The following is a 17,717-nucleotide window of genomic DNA, read 5'->3' on the forward strand; positions in this document are numbered from 1 at the left end:
TCCTCGTCTTTCAACTATACAGGATACCTTTTTACTGGGGCTTTTTTAAAGGATGAAATAAGCTTAATGTACAGAAAGCACTCAGCACAATGCCTAGCACAGAGTGTGTGACGCAAATGTCAGGAGTAGTTGTTATTCTGAGGATGAGTACGTTAGGCATAATGCATGAGAGCTTGGGTTCTGAAGTTTAACTACTTGGGTTTGAATCCCAGCCCCACAATTCACTAGCTATATGAACGTTGTCAAATTTCTCAACTCTGCCTTAGTTTCCTCATTTGTAAAACAGATATATCAATACTACCCACCTTGTAGAGTTGCTATGAAGATTAATTATATAAAGAATTTGGAACAATAGTTGGCACAAACTAAGAGTTGGTGTTTGTAATATTGAGTTGCAGGACTCATCCATTTCATTGTAAAGACTTGGTATCCCACTATGGCCTTATGATGCACCCACGGTTCCTTACCAATATGAACAAGTTTATAGTTCAGTGACCAAAACAAGAAATAGCAAAATATTGACATACACAATTAAAACAACAGTGAGATGAGAGGTTCCATAGATATGGGAAAAAAGTCCCTCATGTACTAGGGAGGGAATGGTCAGACATCACAGTGGCTCCTTTTTCAGGAGTATGAAAAGGAAATATTTACACATTGCCCTACCAGAGGGTCTCCTTCAATTCAACTAAATGGTCATGCTCATTAGACTTTCATGGCAGCCCTCTACCTAGAAGGTTAGAACAGGAACTACTTCTTGCCTTCCAGGCAGCATCAGTCTTTGCTTTTCCATGGGACCCCTTGCAACAATACAATAGCCACCCCCGAGCTATCCTCTCCCCAGGTGACAACTCAGATGCAAGGACATGAGATCCATATTGGGTGAGTGTGCAAATCACCCTGGCTTAAGAGGAGCCAATATTTCTTGCAATAACTATAAGCATACATTTTAGGGTTCCTGCAGAGACATGCCCAGAAAAAGAACTGCCACACTATGGGAATTCCAAAGCTATGGCTCCCCTTCAGGTATTTATAATTCATTTATAGTTCCTCTCAATGCAGATATAATTTACCAATCAGGGGTCATTTTTATCATAAGCAATGTTGCCTAGAAACAACTGACATTCTACTTGTATTAGGTTACCAGGGGAACAGAGCTTCAGAGTTAACCAAAGGCCAGATTCTCATGCGGAGAAAACTGTTCTACAATCCTCTAAAGCAACGGTCCCCAACTTTTTGGCACCAGGGACCAGTTTCGTGGAAGACGATTTTTCCACGGACGGTGTGTGTGTGTGTGGGTTGGTTCAGGAGGTAATGTCAGCGACGGGGAACGGCAGATGAAGCTTCGCTTGCTTGCCCGCCACACACCTCCTGCTGTGTGACACGGTTCCTAACAGGCCATGGACCAATACTGGTCCAGTACTGGTCCGCGGCCCAGGAGTTGGGGACCCCTGCTCTGAAGAAACGCTTCCCAAACTTTGTATGTTCCAACACACCTGTACAGTGATAACATTTTATAAGGCACACTGGTGAAGACATTAATTATAATAAGAAAAATAAAACAAAATATTCAGGGAAATATTCAATACTGAATTTTATAAAACTTCCAAATAAAGTCTAGCTCATAAACAACCACAGCTATGACTATAAATTTTTGAAGTAGCTACTGCATTTCTAATCAAGACATGATGAATGGTCTGTTCAAATTCTTAAAGTCGCCACTGCTAAGGAATACACTTCATAGACGTGGGAGACAGCAAATGGCAAATGATGATTTATTGCTCTGTCTCTGATGAATGGAAACTCCCTTTTCCACTGACTAGAATTTGTATCACTTGTTCTTTTGAAATTATGTGCCAGAGGTACCATCATCCTTTAATTCTAACAGCTTTTCCTTTTCTTGCTTTGATAAATGCGGTGTTAAAATTTCTTATGATAATACAAATTGATTTAAAACCCAAACATTTCCATATCAAGTACCTTAGAAACAATAGTGACACTTTCTCTCAAACACAGATGTTACGCTGTTTGACTTAGTAATTTTTCCTTAAATTAATTCTTAACAATGACTAAAAAATCACGAGAGAGCCATTTTAAATTTCACTTTTTTGAAGTTGAATTTTTGCTTTGAATTCCTAATCTTTGTCAGTATGTGTTAATATATTTTCAGGCAGCTCTTATATTTTTTTATTAAGTTCATTCAGGTACTCAAATGTCAGTTAAGTAACCCAGCTGTAAAACCAAAAACTATCCTTCACTAAATCTACAAAGTTGAATCATTTGCAAAATATTTTCCAATTCTTGACAAAATTCTTCCTTTGGATCACTTAGGCATTTAAGTCTGAAACAACAAATAATGGTGTTCGGCTCACATATCTTTGTAGAAAGCTTAAAAACAGAAGGTCAGGTGGTGGCTTGGATTTTATTATAGTTACAATTTTGATAATATTATTTAATTTGGAATCCATAACTGCAGAGAAACATTTACATATGGGAGTCTTTTGTGAATAAAATACTGTATTATGTATTTTAATCTCAGGATTATCAGAATAAACTCTACATGGAAAATACATTTTCAAGAAGTATTTCCGTAATATCTCATTTGCCTTTGATATTTCAACCCCAGTAGCTTTTTTGCCCCACAGAACAAAGTTCTTCCAAACACTTCAAGGATTCTAGTGCTATTATCTAGCAGTTATTAATATCTGTACATCCATCAATATGCAATAAAACTTTAATAACATCCTGGATTTGGTCATCTCTGTTATGTAACATGTGGATCTAGTGGTATTATTGATTTCCTTTGCTTTTCTGGCTCCAAATAGAATAAATATAATTTCCACACAGGCTGGTAAAACTGCAATTCTGCGATAGTGAGTCATTTTGACGTTAGATATTAATTGTGTATTCTTGCATTCTTAGCTTCTTGAGCTTCTTGATCAGATGCTAACCAAAAAATGGAATTTGGTTTCATATTTTGTTCTTGCACATGCCTTTAAAAGTTCCAACCCTTTACCCGGGAGGGTGGATATCTTTCAGTAAAGTGTTGGTATAGCTTGCTTGGTACTACTGATTGATTTGATAACATTTTCATACTAATGAGATATTTAGGCAAAAGAACAGGAAAATTATTGTGGTTCATAAATCCAATATGAGATGATTCTAATTATGTTGCCTAATTTCTAACCTTTTTTTTAATAACATAAACTGTGTTTATGTTATAACTTATTGTTTCCTCTCTGAGCATATCTTTCTATAGGTGTCTCAGTAATAGTATGACATATCTTTTTTCCTTTTTTTTTTTTTTTTCACGATGAGTGCAACTTTGAATGATTTCTAGTTGGGATCTCAGTTCCACTTTTATTCATCAATTTTCTATTGGGAAGAAAGCATTATTTTGCATTTGTTCTGGAAAAATCAATAGGCTTATATGAGAGGCAGATTATTGTGCTAGATTTGGAAATGACAGAAAATGTTTCCATGGCTTCCACCACTTTTGGGGGGGTAGTGAAGACATTCTTTGAAGTAAACTCTCAGTCTCATGGAGGTCTCATGGACACCACCAAGTTTCATCTTGACAGGGCAGTAGAGCAGATAAATTAAGAACATACATTCAGAAGCCAGACTGTCATTTATTTATCGTACAACCTGGGGCAAGGTACTTAACCATTTTGTGTCTTATCTGTAAATCAGAGGTAATAAATGTATCTATCTTATAGTATTATTGTGAGAATTAAAAAACATATGTGTATATATACATGTATATTCATGTATGCACTTTGCCTGGAACGTAGTAAATCATCATCTTTTATGATATGTAAAATGTAATGATTTGCTTTGGTGTCCTCTCACAAAGTGGGTATATAACCAAACTTTCTAACCAACAGCCATCCCCCATACTTCATGGCTACACCTCAATTACAATCACTCTTGTTCAAGGTCAAAGTCCTAACAAAATAGAATTATTTTGTCTTGATCTGTGTTGTCTATTCCCTTCCTGACCTCTCTAGTTCCTGATCCTTTACCTAGTTTCCTCTAATTTTCCCCAGACTTGATCAGAGTCACCATTATGCCTTCTTGCTGGACAAGGTAATCTGCAGTGTACAGTTGTATGCTTACCAGGGTAATATTCCAAAATATTTACACATCTCCTTGAAGAAGAAGCTTCAAAACTGTTATGCCTAACACATACCACTAAATTGATTCTTTAGAATGAACTTGGTAAATGTAACTATTTTCTCACTTAGAGGGACCACGGTAGAGATAAACATTGTAGAACTGCACATTTAATGTATTTTACTACACTTAAAAAATTATGTGACGACATTATATTTTATCACATTACTTTTAAAAGAAGTTTGGTATAATGTGTCCTTATCTCATTGATCCAGTATTTACTACTTTTAACTTCCAATTTAGCTGTTTCCAACTATATGGCATCCAAATAATTGTCTTTACTCATAAGATTTATAATATTTGGAGTTGGGGCTGGGCGGAAAATTTAACCTCCATCCTAAAACGTGATAAAACAACAAACCGTGATTCCAACATCTTCTTAAATGAGATCTTGCATATTACTAACAAGCATCATTAGTGCCAGTCCAAAAAAGTATAGAACATCAACTCACTTCCCTTAGTAGAAGTGTTCATTAGTCTAGAAAGACGATTAATTTCCTGAATCAAACAGAAGCACCATTTCCATACTCATCTTCAATACTTTGTCTTGTGCTAGTAAATAGATGAGAATCCATTTTGTTTGGCAAAATCTGACTCCTTTCATAACGGGGAATTAATATCATAAATGGCACTCCTTGATGTCTGGGTTATTGAATATTTTTTAAATAAGAGGAAGCTATGAAAACATTTCACACATTAATCAAGAAGTGTTTGTAAAAATTAGCAAATAAACCATTTTTTTCTGAGTCATGGTTAAAGATCCATAACCTCTTCTTCAAAACTTATAAAAAACTAGAAAAAGTAGTAGTAAGGTAGTTGTGGAATAACAATACTATTAAAGGAATATTTTTTACATCAAATAGCTTTAAATTCCATTATATGTTAATTCTCCTATTTAAAAAAAAACAAGCTATTTCTCTTGTCTTAAGAAAAGTCCCCACTCTTGACCCCAATTCTCTTTTCATCAACCACCCTGCTTCTCTTCTGTCTTTGCCATCCCCAGATTAGTATGTCCAAATCCAAACTCCTATTTTTCCCTGAAGAATCTGTTCCATTCAATCTTCTGTGTCTTACTTAATAGCATCTCACCCCTTTCCCTTGCTCAGTCAAAGTGATCATTAAAGTCAACCTGGGCACTTCTCTGGTTGCCCACCTTGTATACAATCCATAAAAATATCCTGTTGGGCTACTGCTGCCACCGCTGCCACCTGAGGATCACAGGTCACTGCCCACACCTTCCTGGGAGCCTGGACAGCCCACCACTGATTTTTCTGTGTGTGTTTCTCTATTCGCTTTGTTTCTGGTTTGCTTGGTTTTGCTTTTACCATTTGTCTTGGGTATTGTTTGTCTGTTTGTTTTCTTTTCCTTTTTTTTTATTGTTGTTGTTGCTGTTTGTTTGAGTCTTTGCCTTTTTTCTTGGGTTTTCTTTTCCTTTTTTTTGTTGTTGTTTGGGTCTTTGCTTTTTTTCTTGGGTTTTGTTTGTCTGGTTTTTTTCTTCCCCCCTCTCTGTTTTTTTCTTTTTTTCCATACCAGGTGGCTTGCAGGGTCTTGGTTCCCCAGCCAGGGGTTGGGCCTGAGCCTCTGGGGTGGGAGTGCCAAGTCCAGGACATTGGACCACCAGAGAATCCCCAGCCCCAGGGAACATTAATTGGCGAGAGCTCTCCTGGAGGTCTCCATCTTACCACCAAGACCCACTCCACCCAACTGCCTGCAGGCTCCAGTGCTGGAAGCCTCACTCCAAACAACTAGCAAGACAGGAACCCACAACCCCACCCATCAGCAGACAAGCTGTGAAGGAGGAAAGGTTTCCACCAATAGGAAGCCGCTTCACGGGCAGAGACTGCAGGTGGCGGAGGGGGTAAGCATTGGAGCCGTGGAGGAGAGCGCAGCAACAGGGTTACGAAGGGCAAAGTGGAGAGATCCCCGCACACAGGATCGGTGCCGACCGCCACTCACCAGCCCGAGAGGCTTGTCTGCTCACCCGCCGGGACGGGTGGGGGCTGGGAGCTGAGGCTAGGGCATCGGTCGAATCCCAGGGAGAGGAATGGGGTTGGCTGCGGGAACAGAGCCTGAAGGGGGCTAAAGCACCACGGCTAGCCGGGAGGGAGTCCAGGAAAAAGTCTGGAGCTGCCAAAGAGACAAGAGACTTTTACTTGCCTCTTTGTTTCCTGGGGCGCAAGGAGAGGGGATTAAGAGCGCCACTTAAAGGAGCTCCAGGGACAGGCGTGAGACGCGGCTATCAGTGCCAACCCCAGAGACGGGCATGAGACGCTAAGGCTGCTGCTGCCGCCACCAAGAAGCGTGTGGGCAAGTACAGGTCACTATCCACACCTCCCCTCCTGGGAACCTGTGCAGCCTGCCACTGCCAGTGTCCCGTGATCTAGGGACAATTTTCCTGGGAGAACGCATAGCGTGCCTCAAGCTGGTGCAACGCCATGCTGGCCTCTGCCGCTTCAGGCTCACCCTGCATCTGTACCCCTCCCTCTCCCTGGCCTGAGTGAACCAGAGCCCCCAAATCAGCTGCTCCTTTAACCCCGTCCTGTCTGAGTGAAGAACAGATGCCCTCTGGCGACCTACAAGCAGAGGCAGGTCCAAATACAAAGCTGAACCCCGGAAGCTGTGCGAATAAAGAAGAGAAAGGGAAATTTCTCCCAGCAGTTTCAGGAGCAGTGGATTAAATCTCCACAATCAACTTGATGTACGCTGCATCTGTGGAATACCTGAATTGAACAAATCATCCCAAAATGAGGAGGTGGACTTTGGGAGCAACGATATATATATACTTTTTCCATTTTTCTCTTTTTGTGAGTGTGTATGTGTGTGCTTCTGTGTGTGATTTTGTCTGTATAGCTTTGCTTTTACCATTTGTCCTAGGGTTCAATCTGTCTTTTCTTTTTTTATTATTACTTAAAATTTTTTTTTCTTAATAATTATTTTTTAATTTTTATTTTAATAACTTTATTTTACTTTACTTCATATTATTTTATTTTATCTTCTTCTTTCTTTCATTCTTTTTTTTCTCCCTTTTATTCTAAGCCATGTGGAGGACAGGCTCTTGGTGCTCCAGCCAGGCATCAGGGCTGGGCCACTGAGGTGGGAGAGCCAAGTTCAGGACACTGGTCCACAAGAGACTCCCAACTCCATGTAATATCAAACGGCGAAAATCACCCAGAGATCTCCATCTCAATGCCAAGACCCAGCTCCACTCAATGACCAGCAAGCTACAGTGCAGGACACCCTATGCCAAACAACTAGCAAGACAGGAACACAACCCCATCCATTAGCACAGAGGCTCCTAAAATCATAATAAGGCCACAGACACCACAAAACACACCACTAGACGTGGACCTGCCCACCAGAAAGACAAGATCCAGCCTCATCCACCAGAACACAGGCACTAGTACCCTCCACCAGGAAGCCTATACAACCCACTGCAACAACCTTAGCCACTGGGGATGGGCACCAAAAACAATGGAAACTATGAACCTGAAGCCTGCAAAAGGAGACCCCAAAAAACAGTAAGTTAAGCAAAATGAGAAGACAGAGAAACACACAGCAGATAAAGGAGCAAGGCAAAAATCCACCAGACCTAACAAATGAAGAGGAAATAGGTGGTCTACCTGAAAAAGAATTCAGAATATTGTTAGTAAAGTCATCCAAAATCTTGGAAATAGAATGAAGAAAATACAAGAAACGTTTAACAAAGACCTAGATGAACTAAACAGCAAACAAACAGAGATGAACAACACAATAAATGAAATTAAATATTCTCTAGAAGGGATCAATAGCAGAATAACTGAGGCAGAAGAACGGATAAGTGACCTGGAAGATAAAATAGTGGAAATAACTACTGCAGAGCAGAATAAAGAAAAAATAATGAAAAGAATTGAGGACAGTCTCAGAGACCTCTGGGACAACATTAAATGCATCAACATTCGAATTATAGGGGTCCCAGAAGAAGAAGAGAAAAAGAAAGGGACTGAGAATATATTAGAAGAGATTATACTTGAAAATGTCCCTAATATGGGAAAGGAAATAGTTAATCAAGCCCAGGAAGGACAGACAGTCCCATATAGCATAAATCCAAGGAGAAACACACCGAGATACATATTAATCAAACTATCAAAAATTAAATACAAACAACAAATATTAAAAGCAGCAAGGGAAAAACAACAAATAACATATAAGGGAATCCCCATAAGGTTAACAGCTGATCTTTCAGAAGAAACTCTGCAAGCCAGAAGGGATTGGCAGGACATATTTAACGTGATGAAGGAGAAAATACTACAACCAAGATTACTCTACCCAGCAAGGATCTCATTCACATTTGACAGAGAAATTAAAAGCTTTACAGACAAGCAAAAGCTAAGAGAATTTTGCACCACCAAACCAGCTTTACAACAAATGCTAAAGGAACTTCTCTAGGCAGGAAACACAAGAGAAGGAAAAGTCCTACAATAATAAACCCAAAACAATTAAGAAAATGGTAATAAGCACATACATATCGATAATTGCCTTAAATGTAAATGGATTAAATGCTCCAACCAAAAGACATAGACTGGCTGAATGGATACCAAAAAAAGACCCATATATATGGTGTCTACAAGAGACCCACTTCAGACCTAGGGACACATACAGACTGAAAGTGACGGGATGGAAAAAGATATTCCATGCAAATAAAAATCAAAAGAAAGCTGGAGTAGCAATTCTCATATCAGACAAAATAGACTTTAAAACAAAGAATATTACAAGAGACAAAGAAGGAAACTACATAATGATCAAGGGATCAATCCAACAAGAAGATATAACAATTGTAAATATTTATGCACCCAACATAGGAGCACTTCAATACATAAGACAAACACTAGCAGCCATAAAAGAGGAAATCGACAGTAACACAATCATCATAGGGGACTTTAACACCCCACTTTCACCAATGGACAGATCATCCAAAATGAAAATAAAGAAGGAAACACAAGCTTTAAATGATATGTTAAAGAAGATGGACTTAATTGATATTTATAGGACATTTCATCCAAAAACAACTGAATACACATTCTTCTCAACTGCTCATGGCACATTCTCCAGGATAGATCATATCTTGGGTCACAGATTAAGCCTTGATAAGTTCAAGAAAATTGAAATCATATCAAGTATCTTTTCCAACCACAACACTATAAGACTAGATATCAATTACAGGAAAAAATCTGTAAGAAATACAAACACATGGAGGCTAAACAACACACTGCTTAATAACCAAGAGATCACTGAAGAAATCAAAGAGGCAACCAAAAAATACCTAGAAACAAATGACAATGAAAACACAATGACCGAAAACCTATGGGATGCAGCAAAAGCAGTTCTAAGAGGGAAGTTTATAGCAATACAATCCTAGCTTAGGAAACAAGAAACATCTCAAATAAACAATCTAACCTTATACCTAAAGCAGTTAGAGAAAGAACAAAAAAACCCAAAGTTAGCAGAAGGAAAGAAATGATAAAGATCAGATCAGAAATAAATGAAACAGAAATGAAGGAAATGATAGCAAAGATCAATAAAACTAAAAGTTGGTTTTTTGAGAGGATAAACAAAGTTGATAAACCATTAGCCAGACTTATCAAGAAAAATAGGGAGAAGACTCAAATCAATAGAATTAGAAATGAAAAAGGAGAAGTAACAACTGACACTGTAGAAATACAAAGGATCATGAGAGATTACTACAAGCAACTATATGCCAATAAAATGGACAACCTGAAAGAAATCGACAAATTCATAGAAATGCACAACCTTCCAAGACTGAACCAGGAAGAAATAAAATATATGAATAGACCAACCACAAGCACTGAAATTGAAACTGTGATTAAAAATCTTCCAACAAACAAAAGCCCAAGACCAGATGGCTCCACAGGCGAATTCTATCAAACACTTAGAGAAGAGCTAACACCTATCCTTCTCAAACCCTTCCAAAATACAGCAGAGGGAGGAACACTCGCAAACTCATTCTATGAGGCCACCATCACTCTGATACCAAAACCAGAAAAATATGTCACAAAGAAAGAAAACTGCAGGCCAATATCACTGATGAACATAGATGCAAAAATCCTCAACAAAATACTAGCAAACAAAATCCAACAGCACATTTAAAGGATCATACACTATGATCAACTGGGTTTTATCCCAGGAATGCAAGGATTCTTCAATATATGCAAATCAATCAATGTGATACACCATATTAACAAATTGAAAGGGAAAAACCACATGATCATCTCAATAGATTCAGAGAAAGCTTTCAACAAAATTCAACACCAATTTATGATAAAAACCATCCAGAAAGTAGGCATAGAGGGAACTTTTCTCAAAATAATAAAGGCCATATATGACAAACCCACAGCCAACATCGTCCTCAATGGTGAAAAACTGAAACCACTTCCTCTAAGATCAGGAACAAGACAAGGTTGCCCACTCTCACCACTATTATTCAACATAGTTTTGGAAGTTTTAGCCACAGCAATCAGAGAAGAAAAAGAAATAACAGGGATCCAAGTTGGAAAAGAAAAAGTAAAGCTGTCACTGTTAGCAGATGACATGATACTATATGTAGAGAATCCTAAAGATGCTACCAGAAAACTACTAGAGCTAATCAATGAATTTGATAAAGCAGCAGGATACAAAATTAATGCACAGATATCGCTAACATTCCTATGCACTAATGCTGAAAAATCTGAAAGCGAAATTAAGAAAACACTCCCATTTACCATTGCAACAAAAAGAATAAAATATCTAGGAATAAACCTACATAAGGAGACAAAAGATCTGTATGCAGAAAATTATAAGACACTGATAAAAGAAATTAAAGATGATACAAATAGTTGGAGAGATATACCATGTTCTTGGATTGGAAGAATCAATACTGTGAAAATGACTCTACTACCCAAAGCAATATACAAATTTAATGCAATCCCTATCAAACTACCACTGGTATTTTTCACAGAACTAGAATAAGAAATTCCACAATTTGTGTGGAAACACAAAGGGCCTCGAATAGCAAATGTAATCTTGAGATAGAAGAATGGAGTTGGAGGAATCAGGCTCCCTGACTTCAGACTATACTACAGAGCTACAGTAATCAAGACAGTATGGTACTGGCACAAAAAGAGAAATATAGATCAATGGAACAGGATAGAAAGCCCAGAGATAAACCCACGCACATATGGTCACATTATCTTTGATAAAGGGGGCAAGAATATACAGTGGAGAAAAGACAGCCTCTTAAATAAGTGGTGCTGGAAAAACTGGACAACTACATGTAAAAGAATGAAATTAGAACACTTCCTAACACCATACACAAAAATAGACTCAAAATGGATTAAAGACCTAAATGTAAGGCCAGACACCATCAAACTCTTAGAGGAAAACATAGGCAGAACACTGTATGACATAAATCACAGCAAGATCCTTTTTGACCCACCTCCTGGAGAAATGGAAATAAAAACAAAAATAAACAAATGGGACCTAAGGAAACTTAAAAGCTTTTGCACAGCAAAGGAAAGCATAAAGAAGACGACAAGACAACCCTCAGAATGGGAGAAAATATTTGCAAATGAAGCAACTGACAAAGGATTAATCTCCAAAACATACAAGCAACACATGTAGCTCAATATGAAAAGACAAATAACCCAATCCAAAAATGGGCAGAAGATCTAAATAGACATTTCTACAAAGAAGATATACAGATTTCCAACAAACACATGAAAGTATGCTCAACATCATTAATCATTAGAGCAATGTAAATCAAAGCTACAATGAGGTATCATCTCACACCAGTCAGAATGGCCATCATCAAAAAATCTACAAACAATAAATGCTGGAGAGGGTGTGAAGAAGAGGGACCCTCTTGCACTGTTGGTGGGAATGTAAATGGATACAGCCACTATGGAGAACAGTATGGAGGTTCCTTCAAAAAGTAAAAATAGAACTACCATATGACCCAGCAATCCCACTACTGGGCATATACCCAGAGAAACCATTATGCAAAAAGACACATGCCCCCAATGTTCATTACAGCACTATTTACAATAGCCAGGACATGGAGGCAAGCTAAATGTCCATCAACAGATTAATGGATAAAGATGTGGTATATTTGTACAAATTGTGTCATTTGTAGAGGAATGGATGGACCTAGAGACAGTCATAGAGAGTGAAGTAAGCCAGAAAGAGAAAAACAAGTATAATATATTAACACATATATGTGGAATCTAGAAAAACGGTACTGATGAACCTATTTGCAAAGCAGAAATAGAGACATAGATGTAGAGAACAAATGTGTGGACAACAGGGGCAGGAATGGGGGACTGGGATGAATTGGGAGATTGGGATTAACATATATATGCCACTGGGTATGAAATAGATAACTAGTGAGGAACTGCTGTATAGCACGGGGAAGTCTACTCAGTGCTCTGTGGTGACCTGGATGGGAGGGAAATCCCAAAGGGAGGGGATATGTGTATACATATGGCTGGTTCACTTCACTGTGCAGCAGGAGCTAGCACAACATTGTAAAGCAACTATATTCCAATAAAAACAAAACAAAACAAAAAGTAAAAAACCCAGCCCTCAACAGTTGAATGACTAAACAAATTATGGTATATTCATAAAATGGAATACTACTCGGCAAGGAAAGGAAATTTATTCATGCAACAACATGGATCTCAAAAATATTATGCTAGAGAAATTGGACACAAAAAACCAGCTGTGATTCCCTCTGTGTGAAATTCTTTTTATAAAAGCATAACTAATATATTGTGATAGAAATTACACTAGTGGCTGCTTGAGGTGTCAGGGAGGGGTGGTCATGGTGGAGGGTATGTATGAGAAATTTTTCAGGTGACAGAAATGTTCTTGATTGAGGTAGTGGTTACATGAACGTATACATTTGGCAAAGCTTATCAAACTACACTTAAAATGGGTCATAGTATTATGTCAATTATATCTCAATAAAGTTGAGTTTTTTAAAAAAAATCCTGTTGGCTTAACCTTCAAATTATTTCCAGAATTTGACCCACTTCTCCCCACCTCCACCACTACCACCTGGTCTATCTCTTACGTGAATAATTACAGCCTTCTAATTGGTCTTCCTCTTTCAATACTTGCTCCTCAAAAGTCCATCCTCTACACAGCAACCAGAGAGGTCCTTTGCACAATGTAATTCAGATCACTGCACTTCTCTACTTGAAACTCTTCCTTGGTTCTCCATTTTTCTCAGAGTAAAACTTAATGTTTTTACAATAGCTGGCAGGGCCATCAACGGTCTGTCATCTCATTCATTCTACTGTAGTCACACCAGCCTGCTGCTCGGTTCTTCAACATGCCAGGTGTGCTCCTGCCTTGGGATATTTGTATTCACTTTGCTGCTGTCTGGAAAGCTCTTCTCCCCTCTTCCCATAGCACATAATTCACTCCTTCTCCTTCAAGTCTTTGTCCAAATGCCAGCTTCTCAATGAGGCCCACGCTGACCACCCCAATTTATTAACAACCTCTTTCCAAGAACTCCCAATCCCCTTTGCTTTACACTGTTTTTTTGTATAACACTTGCATATTCTAGCATTCTATATAATTTACTCCTGTATCGTATTAATTATTGTCTCCCTCTGCTAAAATGTAAGCTCCATGAGGGCAGCAATTTTGATCTGGATGGTTCACTAACACAGCTCTAGCACCTAGAAATGGTCATGCTATAGATTGTGTGCTCAATACATTCTGCTGAATGATTTTCATAAGCATCTCTCTTCCTTCTACAAATTGTTTCTCACTCCTGTTAAGCTCTTTCAGGTTTACCATAAATCTATCATTTAAAAATTTGATTAAAATGTTTTTCTTCTCCCCAGCAGGAGAGTTGTTTTCAGTGTTATCTGACTCAATCAAAACTACAGTGCTGAGTAAGGGAGAAGAGAATTCCTAGAAAGAACTTTTATCTTCCTATGCAGCAGAGACTGGGGAAGGCAGCTCGAAGAATTTGGTGGCAATGCTCAACTACAGCCACCTTCAAGCAAAGACCATCTCAACAACTATAGCATTCAACCCAACTAAACAACCACAGAGGAAGGTCAGCATCATCTTTAAGTCCTGTTACCTGTTGTGCTGAATTTTAAAGCAATTCACAGACGCATTTGGGTGACTCTTCAAATTATTTCAACAACAAATGTGTGTTTAGCAACAATAGAGAGTATATGTGAGTGTGTGTGTATTATTAATCTATATAAATCCCCTAAATTATCAAGCTCATTTTACTTACAAAAAACCCTTATTTCTACTCTATTAAGGAAAGCTGAAATGACATGTGAAAAAAATCAAGCATCATCTATTTTTTATACATTGCCATCTTCTTTTCTCAGTAATCAAAAAATATCAAAAATATGTTTGTAATACCGATTAAAAATAAATGGAATTATATCAGTATAATATAAACATAGAAACACAGCAGTGTCTATAAAATGTCTATAAGTAAAGATAAATGGGAAAAATAAAATTGTTGTGATTAATATTCATTTGTCATTGGATGATAACCCAACTTATATTTTATCAGATAAATCATTAACACGCAATTGATTATGGATAACATTTGCAATCTTATTTGTAATTTTTACTGCTAAATAAATTGCTTCATAAAAGAGAACTCACTTCAGATTATATCTATCGTACTCAGTGGAAGATCTTGGCACTGCAGAGATCATATAAAGAAATCCAATGTGCTCATTTTCACGTACTATTTTGATGATTTGCAAGGGATCTTGAATGTTGGCTTTAATGACTTCTTCCCGGTCGTGGAAATAGTACTTAGGGTAAGTTGAGGAACTAATCTCGTAGAGGCCTCTTCTTCCAGTGCTGGTACGTGACAGTTTAGCAGGAGAGGGGGAGAACGCCTCAGCAGAGGGCCATTGGATCTAAACAAAGCCAGTTTTTCAAAAAATTAGTTGTTTTTTGGGGGGGAAAAACTATATATGTGACAAAATATTAACCTCCAGGACTAATTACCACACTGCCTAAGATGTCTAGGGCTTAAAGGAAAGCATTTTTGAACTGAAAACTTTCAAACTATTGATCGGCAGTGATAGATTCCCTCTCAGTACTCCTTGCCCAGATGTCCGTCTCCTTCTCACAAGCACCCCCAGCAACACTTCCCATTGCCTTCTCTTCTCCCTTCACTTAAATGTTTATTACATCAAAATGTTACCAGCTCCCTGGTGTTTAGGAGAGCCCACCACTCCCCTTGCTCAGTTGCTCTGTATCTCCCCTGACTGTGGCCTTTCCCTCAACACCCTACCCCCCCCACCAGCCCCACTTCGTTCTGACAACCTTGGTGCTTTTTGGTGAGTGACATCTTGGACAGCTGTCGTCATAACTCATAATAAACTATTTTTAATGAATGTGACGGGTTGTTACATTGAGTATTGGGGATCAGTATTATGTAATAGCCTTGGAGAAGCATATGTGTTATTTTTTTTCGAACTTCCTCCTCTTATTTTATTTTTTTATTGGAGTAAAATTGCTTTACATGCTGTGTTAGTTTCTGCTGTACAGTGACGTGAATCAACTATATGTATACCTATATTCCCTCCCTCTTGGACCTCCCTCCCACCTCCCCCCACCCCTCCCATCGAGGTCATCACGGAGCACCGAGTTGAGCTCCTTGTACTATACAGCAGGTTCCACTAGCTATCTATTTTACACATGGTAGTGTATTTATGTCAAATCTCATCTCCCAATTCATCCCACCCTCACCTTCCTCCCCGTGTCCACATGTCTGCTCTCTACATCTACGTCTGTATGCCTGCCCTACAAATAGGTTTATCTGTACCATTTTTCTAGATTCCACATATATGATTTAATATACAATATTTGTTTTTCTCTTTCTGGCTTACTTCACTCTATATGATAGACTCTAGGTCCATCCACATCTCTACAAATGACCTAATTTCATTCCTTTTTGTGGCTGAGTAATATTCCATTGCATATATGTACCACATCTTCTTTATCCATTCATCTATCATTGGACATTTAGGTTGTTTCCATGTCCTGGCTATTGTAAATAGTGCTGCAATGAACACTGGAGTACATGTGTCCTCACATGCACACTGAAATGTGAAAGGCACTGTCTCCAGAACAGGCAATTGTGAGTTAGTAACGTATATGCTTATGCTTCCTGCCCTGTGGGTCCTAAGCATAAGCATATATGTTATTAACTCACAATTAATTGTTTGTTCTGGAGACAGTGCCTCTCACATTTCAGTGTGCATATGAATTACCTGGGTAACCTGTTGAAATGCAGAGTCTGCCAGCCAATCCAAGGTGGAGCCTGAGAGTCTGCATTTCTCACTTGCTTCCAGGAGATGCAGATGCTGCTGGTTCCAGACCACGTGTGGAGCCCCAAGGCTAAGTCCCCACCATGTTCACACACTTGAAGTTTGCTCCAATCCCTGGGTCCCACTGTCTGCTCTCAGTGCCACTTACACTCCTTTGCTCCTCCCCAACAAACTTGGGAAAGCATCAAACACGTCTTCTCCTCCTGCCGAGGAGGTTGATAGCCGTGTTTGAGGAAATGTGACATCAACTCCAACAGTCATCCCTTTGTCTCTCTGACAGGACTGGCTTTAAGAAAAAAGAATCTGCATTGCAGACCTGCTTTGGTGAATAATTGAGGTACATATATAAATGATATCTTTATTGCCTATTAGCAGAGTTAATAGAGGTTGCCATTTCTATAAAAGAGTTATTACCATAAGCTCTGTGGAACAACGTCCCCATAAGATTTGTATTCATAGGGATCATTATTCTCTATCTCTGATTAAATACCTCATTGAATAGGAGTTTCAGAAGAGAATCCTGGGAATTTCAGAGCTAAAGGACATACATCTTTAAAATCAAAGATAAAATATGCTCCTTTCATTTATCGGCCAGGGATAGCAACAAAGGTACTGTTTTCTTATATAAAAGAAGAGGCCAAACCAGATACCAGAACCAGAGAAAATATATATTGCTTTGTCCCAATGTTTCAACAAGAGCTGTAGTTAACTCTTTTATGAGACAAGAGTATTAACATTTTAACAGGAAATGCATTTGTTTTATGATATCTCTTAAAAAGTTGTACTGCATTCTAAGTGAAAGGTTTCTTCAACAATAGGCCTAAACATTTTCATTTCATTTCTAATTATGTAACTCAGTGGGAAGATGTGATTCAATTTAAACAGTCACATATGTTTGGATTTTGCAGTAGTTGGGGGAGGGAAATAGAGGAAGCATTTGTTCATAAATTGTAGGACATCTATCATATTCCTCTATGGTGGATTCCCAGTCCAATCGATAAGTCAATCTTTCTTAATTACCGGAAGCAAAGCCTTCAACTTTCCATCCTTCTTTCCTTCCTCCCTCCCTCCTTCCCTCCCTCCCTCTCTCCCTCCCTTCCTTCCTTCCATCCTTCCTTCCTTCCTTCCTTCCTTCCTTCATCTCCCAGTAAATCTTACTAGATACATTTCCATTCTGAACTC

At 38.5% G+C, this 17,717-nt stretch overlaps 1 protein-coding gene across 1 annotated transcript in view; it reads right to left on the reverse strand.

The window, feature by feature from the left end:
- Window positions 1-17,717, reverse strand: part of DNAH6 (dynein axonemal heavy chain 6) — a 294,154-nt gene that overhangs the window by 256,972 nt on the left and 19,465 nt on the right. The window contains exon 3 of the mRNA XM_022556141.3: window positions 14,854-15,116. Within this exon, the coding sequence (XP_022411849.2) occupies window positions 14,854-15,116 (263 nt within the window). The remainder of the gene's footprint in view (window positions 1-14,853; window positions 15,117-17,717) is intronic.

Source organism: Delphinapterus leucas, chromosome 13 (assembly GCF_059928025.1).
Source record: "Delphinapterus leucas isolate spDelLeu-1000000601 "Yukka" chromosome 13, BTC_Dleu_Yukka2, whole genome shotgun sequence".
Classification (NCBI taxonomy): domain Eukaryota; kingdom Metazoa; phylum Chordata; class Mammalia; order Artiodactyla; family Monodontidae; genus Delphinapterus; species Delphinapterus leucas.